Here is a 7,131-nt window from a genome sequence, read left to right as displayed (position 1 = left end):
GTAGAGCTAATTAAATAATAAAAACAAATGAAGTGTAAAAACCTAGAGCGCGTCTATGCAGATAGATACCATATAGAGCAAGACATAGCGAACGACATCGGACATGTTTGTTTTCATACCGGTCCGAATTAACGTCGCGATTGGTTCAAAATCCATAACTGGCCTCCGAGAGCCAGGTGTCGTTCACACCGCGGCCTCGCGCGCCTCGTCTCGTAACTCGTTAATCACTCGTGTTCGCTATTGTTATAGCGCGTCGTACAGCCATCTTTGTCAAATTACGGGCGATTCATTTCATTAATTTGGATTGGTTTAACAAATGGAACAAAACATTGATAGTGTTACTGACGCGACGCGTAGTGGAATCAAGCTCATTTTAACATTCTCTTTTGTTTTATCGCCGACAACGCTTTGTTGAATGGAAGCGTTACAACGTTTACGGCGTTAACGATCAGTCGACCATTAAAATGATGGATGATGTCGTCTTTTGCAAAAACTGTGTGAAGTGATCTATTTACTAAATAATGTAAACGGTGTTTTTGGTGTTTACGTTTGGGCGTTCATGTGATCAAAACTGCGTCTTAATTGTCGTACACATTGCATAAATGACTGGAATGGCGTTGCGGAGCGCGCGGGCCGGAGCATGCGCGCCAGTTTCCTTGCTATCGCTGGGAACGCACTGAAATGTCCTTCGTTTATGTGCATATCAAAATGGGAAGGTCCAGGTTCCCAGGGAAACCACTCAAGTTTCATAATAGAAAACGCATTAGTGTATTATCGGGCACTGTTTACCACGAAAATGCTGCAGATAACCATGCAGCCAGCCGCAGCTCGGCAACCAATGACTTTTCTGGGGAGAAAGAGGTACAACGCATTTATCGTTATCAACCTAATTTTTCCAAATTATAGTGTCTTTTGGTCACATATGAGTGAAAATAATGTTTACGTAATGACTCTATCGTATATGTAGCGCCAATCACTATGTAACAATAATTGATGACCATATTTTGACATTCTCATACGTACAAAAGACTGAAAACGTATATATTAATTCAAATACCAAAAAAGTATAAAAATTACATTATAGAAATTAAACTTCAACGTTAACAAATGTATCTTTAAATATTAGTATTAGAAATATAACCTAACTTTTAAAGCAAATCTTCATAGAGCTATAATCTTATGAAATTTATTTACATCCACATAAATATTGTTTTTCTTTTTAAAATAAAGAATTTATATATATTTAACAATAATTATAGTTATATAAAATACAATTAATCATAAATGCTTCTACAATATGTCATAGCTTTGATTATATTGGTTTCTCATTGTATTGTGTGTCACAAGTTGTTTATATAGGGTTCATAATCTTCAAATTTTTAAATAATACAAAACTTTTCACAAAGTTACAGTGTTCCTTATTCTATATTTATTATTCTATGATTTTATTACTTTGTCCTTGTTATTTCAATGTCAAATTTAAATAAACATATATGACCTCAATAAATCTTATTAAACATTCCTAATTGTATTTTGTTGAAGTTTAGTGAAGTATTTTTTTTCTAAAAGATTTTTAAATCTCTCAACTTTCCATTTATTGAAAATATACAAAAGTAAAAATAAACTTAATCGTCAAATTCTTAAAATTTGATACACAACTTATAATTTCTAATGAAAATCAGACTATTCTATATCAATTGATTACTCATAAGGGATTTTTGTAGACTAACTTACAATTTAATAACTAACACATATAACATGTTGTCTATAAACACATAAGTGCCAATACTAATTTAGAAAGCGATGCTGCTTGATGCTAAAATAAAAAAAGGATAAAAGATTGGAAACAAGCTTATCTAATTTTTTTTTTCCCATAAGTTTTATATATAATGTATATTATAAACTATTAATTATTGAAATGAAAAAGCAAGTGTTGTACATTTATGTCATCCAGTGCAGTAATCTCTTGTTGAATATTGGATGAATTTAGATAAAACATCTTACAATACAGTGATGCTATACACACTATTACTATTGTGTGTTTGCAATTTTTATTTCTTTGTTTTGTGTTAAAAATTTTGCATGTTATACATTGTTAAATTACTTACATAAGAATTAGAAAGAATTGTACATTAAAAAGAGAAGTCAACTTTAAACATTTAAATAATATAGAATTATTTTACTTAATAGCATTTTCCTTAGCATTCAATAAGTTTAAAAAATAGTAATACAAAGAATTTACAGAATACCAGATTGTTATTAATTTGAAGGTTGTTTTTCAATATGAGATTTATGAATACAGGCTGATTTATGATAGTGTAAAGCTAAATGGTTTGCTTGTTTATTGACATGTGTGAAACCGGGGCAGACGACACAAATTATTAAAATAATAATGTAAAAAATAGTAATGCAAAGAATTTACAGAATACCAGATTGTTATTAATTTCAAGGTTGTTTTTCAATATGAGATTTATGAATACAGGCATTTATGATAGTGTTAAGCTGAATGGTTTGCTTGTTTAATATAATTTAAGCAGTAGAAGTTTACATGAACAATATGTATTAGTTTTGTTAATTAATGAAGAAGTTACTTTTCTTTTACAATACAGATAACTTATTAATTATTATAATAATTATAGGAAGAAGAAAAGAAGGAGAATAATAATGAAAAAGAGGCAAATTCAGAGAGCAGTGAAGATAAAGAGAGTGTAGTGAATGATAAACAAGAAAACCAAGAAAATAACAGTGATCCCTCTAAATCACCAGTGCGAACTAGGTCACAAAATAAAATGGAACCTCAGAAAAGTGATAAAGTCAAACCAGTAAAGAAAACAGTGACATTTGGTACAGTTGAAAGTTGTGAGGACACATTCTTACCTCTGAAAAAAATTCCCATAAAACACCATGCTCCACTTGTGTCCATTATTAAAAAGAAATCTGCTCTTAAGCAAACAGAGCATTGTTTTAATGGTATTTTAAAACCTGCAAAATTAACTGATTTGAGCTCCAAATCTTCGTCGGAATATCAAGAGGGTTATGTAAAGAAAAACCTATCAAAAGCAACAAATAAGTTTTCTCAATTCACTGAGAGTAGGTGTATGTCTCCTCCACCAAGGATTAATTCACCAATTGAGAAAGAAACCATTGGTTCAGTTAAATTTCTGCCAGTAAGAAGCAGCCATTCATCGAGAGTTATCAAACCTAATAAAAGATTTATTGATGGAGAGGAACAGTCATCTGTACCAAGTAGCATCAGCTCTGGAAAAGTTCTTAAGAAACCAAAATTAAAGAGGCTAGTATTTAATAACTTGCATGATGATGAAGATTCAGCACCAGAGGAGGAAACAGAGAAGAGTGATAATCGGGATAAGCAATTATTATCGCCATGCAGCCTGTTTAAAGAGAAGACAAAAAATTCATTTACAGGTTCTCGAAAAGTAACACAGGATTTGTTTTCATATGAAAAAGAATCTGATTTTCCTCAGGATGAAAATTCAAATATTGATGAGAAATTAAAATCCCCTGAACATAATAAAGAGCAAAGATCTGGTCACACTATGAGAAAACTTATGGACATATCTGATGCAAGTACATCAAGTAATTCAAGTAGTGGATCAGAGTCAGAGGAGAGTTGGGATAGCGATAGCCCAAGAAATAGTGGTGATGATGATGAAAAACAACCTTTAGTTAGCCCAGAGAAAGATAAATCATCTGCTTCTCAATTGTTAAGTGGGAAAGTTATTATAAGAGAAGCAAGATTACAACTAGCCACAACACCACCTGCATCTGGGTTAGATGGGCCATTCTCAGCACTTAGTGCACCTACTTGTGAGTATTATTTCCCTATTTTTTGTGATTAGTGATTATTGAGGACACAGACAAACAGACAGATAGATCACTGCATAGTTGGTTGAATTATGATACTATAAGTTAGCAATATGAATACAGATGACAATTAATAATCATTTATTTTGTAGCAAACAATCCACCAACAACTGTGACGTGCGGAGTTTGTGGTGCAGTACGATTTTATAAATTTGTCAAGCAAGCTAGAAAATTTGGTATATATTCATGCGAGTCATGTCGTAAATTTGTATCAAAATTACTTAAAAAAGACCGGATGGCATTACGAACATCACCACTTGTTCTGCATTGTGTAAGAGGTGAAGGTAAGTGCAAAATAAATAGAAACAGCATTTATAAAACATTTGTTATTAACTCAGCATAATATTAAAATAAAATATTAATTTAATTAATTTAAATTTTTAGGTAATTGTCAAGTACCACCCATAGTACGTTCACAGCAATGGAAATTGTTTAAATGCTCCAATAAAGCAAGATGTCCAGCTTGCTGGCTGAAACTATGCTTAAAAGCTTTCCAAGTACCATCAGACAAGAAAGCAATTTTAATGTCTATGCTACCATCATACATGAAACCTGGATCTAAATCCAATGTGCCTCTAGCACAATTGAAAATGGGATCTAGTACTACTACAGCTCCAGTCTTTAGTGGCTTATCTACAAATGAAACAGATAATAATATCTTCTCTTTGAAAACATCAAAGAAAAATGAAGGATTTGAGGTATGTATATAATTTTTTTATATCCTACCTTGATTTAATTGATATTAAAAATTTCAAACATTTCTATAAATATATATATTTTATTTCAGGAGGACAGTTTGAAACCGCAAAAAGAACGACACAATGAAAAGGAGAAGGATCCTGATAGCAACAGAAAACGTCGCTTGGCTAAAATTAAAGTTCGAAAGAAAGATAAGAATGACTCCAAACAAATTGAGGATCCCAAGCGACAGAAGATGGAGTTAAAAGGACCTCGGGTTAAACATGTATGTCGAAGTGCTTCAATTGTCCTGGGACAACCTATTGCTACATTCCCAACTCAAGAAGAAAGGGAGAAACCAGAAAAGCCAGTTCAATCTGATGATGATGTTCCTATGACTGTAATAGAAAAAGACCGAGTAACACCAGACTTATCAAGCTGTGAATCTGAAGATACAGAGAACAAATTGCAAATAGTTCCTGAGCCTCTTTTGAAAGATAGCGATCAAGAAGTACATATTGAACCCAAAAAGAGAAAGATTGAAGTACCAGTTGTTACAAAACACGCTAAAATTGAATCTAGTGAAGATGAAACTGTCCTTGATTTGGTTCCAAAGAAATCAAGCTTAAAGCCATTAACAAATATTACAAATGTATGTAACACAACAATTTAATAGCAGACAATGAATTTATATATTTTTTATTTTTTTTTATGTGCATTTATAATTTCAGATACGTGGGCGATCCCAAAAATGCGGTCAAAATCGCCCAGAGCTAATCTGCGTTGATTTTTGGGAGAGTTATGATCCTGACGAAGTATGCAATTCTGGTTTTGGGTTGATTGGCACAGCTCCCTTTACAGTGGCCAAGTTGTGTTTTTTGTGTGGAAGTGCAGGGAAGGAAAAGGTAACTTTTTTTTTTTATGTTACAGTCGGCAATGGAGCTGGTGGGACGCTTGATGGTAAGCGCTACCCCCGCCCATGAACATTTGTAGAGGCATAAGGTCCTTAGCAGACCTTACGCCTCTACAAATGGATTGCCGACTTTTTGGGAAGGGGATTAAGAAAGGATTGGCGATAGGAATAAAGGAAAGGACTGGGAAGGGTAAGGAAAAGGATATGGGCCTCCGGCTCCCCCACTCACCGAACGAAACACAGCAGAGTGCTATTTCACGCCGGTCTTCTGTGGGGGTGTGGTACTTCCCCGGTGAGAGCTGGCCCAATTCGTGCCGAAGCGTGCTCGACTACCACATACAAAATTAAACTAATAAAAGGAGCTTATTGATAATTTTAATGACCTTTGATAATAATAATAAATATACAAACATACTAAATAATTATTTCAAACTAACATGCAGTGATAATATTCTTTCACATGCACAAAGATTCAAATATAGCGTTCTACTAAAACCAAATTCAAAGTTTACCTTTAAACTGACTTCCTTTTATGTTTGTGAATTCAACACAAACATAAAAAAAGAAAAATTGGGACCATCCATGTGTTTATAAAGAAGACTATTACTATATTCTTATTAAAATAGTATTTTCAGATTAGTAATATGGTATCTATTCAAAATCAAACTATACAAATCAATATTCAGGATTTTTTTTTGCAATTACACAAATTATTTATCGTAATAAGGAAGTTATCAAAAGTTCATAAATTGCATGAGGTTTAGCATGAAAGAGCCACACAAATCACAGGTTCTAAAGCAAAAGATCGACAAATAAATTTCACTTCCCAACAGGCAACAGCCGATTTTGCTAACATGCATCAATAATTTCCAGATGCTGGTGTGCTCCAGCTGCTGCGAGTGGTACCACAGCTGGTGCGCGGAGGACGCGGGCGGTGGCGACGGGTGGACGTGCGCGCGCTGCGTGTGGTGCGCCGCGTGCGCGCGCCCCGCGGCCCGCCTGCGCTGTCGGTCCTGCGCGAAGCACTACCACGCCGCTTGCTTGCCCTCCGCGCCGCCGGATCACCGCAGTGACTGGCCGCAGGTGAAGATTTTGCCGTTTTTTTGTTTTACTTTTATGAGGTTTGCAGTCAAATAAGTATTTTCAAGACTAGATTCACAACTGAATAAAGAAGTACCCCCTTGCACGAGAAAATATAAACGGGATATATGAAAAATCTACCAGTTTATTATTATTTTTTTTTATATAAAGCAATAAACAATGCATTTATGTATTTGATTATAGATCGATCAAGATTAAGTTATAATTAAACAGTTCCTCCAATCAGAGTACTTGTCTTATCCTACTAATCCTTCCTACTATTCCTACTATATATCCTACTCCTACTAATGTTATGAATGCGAAAGTTTGTAAGAATGTGTGTGTGTTTGTTGCTCTTTCACGCAAAAACTACTGAACCGATTGCAATGAAATATGGTATGTAGACAGCTGGACAACTGAAATAACATATAGGCATCTTTTTATTCCAATATTCCCACGGATTACGGACTTGCGCGGGTGAAACCGCTGGGCGCAGGTAGTATTTCTATATTTATCACTATGTTTACGATTATTTTTCCATTTACAGATATGCAGTGCATGCTTAAAATGCAAGA

The 7,131-nt window shown here is 34.2% G+C and overlaps 1 protein-coding gene across 1 annotated transcript in view; it reads left to right on the top strand.

Annotated features, from left to right (window-relative positions):
• Positions 1–132: 132 nt before the first annotated feature.
• The window catches only part of LOC119829156 (histone-lysine N-methyltransferase trithorax-like), a 7,187-nt gene continuing 188 nt past the window's right edge, over positions 133–7,131 (top strand). The window contains exons 1-8 of the mRNA XM_038351557.1: positions 133–861; positions 2,640–3,828; positions 3,978–4,169; positions 4,270–4,583; positions 4,673–5,215; positions 5,295–5,468; positions 6,350–6,559; positions 7,104–7,125. Of these exons, the coding sequence (XP_038207485.1) occupies positions 682–861; positions 2,640–3,828; positions 3,978–4,169; positions 4,270–4,583; positions 4,673–5,215; positions 5,295–5,468; positions 6,350–6,559; positions 7,104–7,125 (2,824 nt within the window). The 5' untranslated portion in view covers positions 133–681. The remainder of the gene's footprint in view (positions 862–2,639; positions 3,829–3,977; positions 4,170–4,269; positions 4,584–4,672; positions 5,216–5,294; positions 5,469–6,349; positions 6,560–7,103; positions 7,126–7,131) is intronic.

Source organism: Zerene cesonia, chromosome 9 (genome assembly GCF_012273895.1).
Source record: "Zerene cesonia ecotype Mississippi chromosome 9, Zerene_cesonia_1.1, whole genome shotgun sequence".
NCBI classification, from domain to species: domain Eukaryota; kingdom Metazoa; phylum Arthropoda; class Insecta; order Lepidoptera; family Pieridae; genus Zerene; species Zerene cesonia.
The sequence above is the reverse complement of the archived record's forward strand: the minus strand, read 5'-3'. Positions and strand labels throughout refer to the sequence as shown.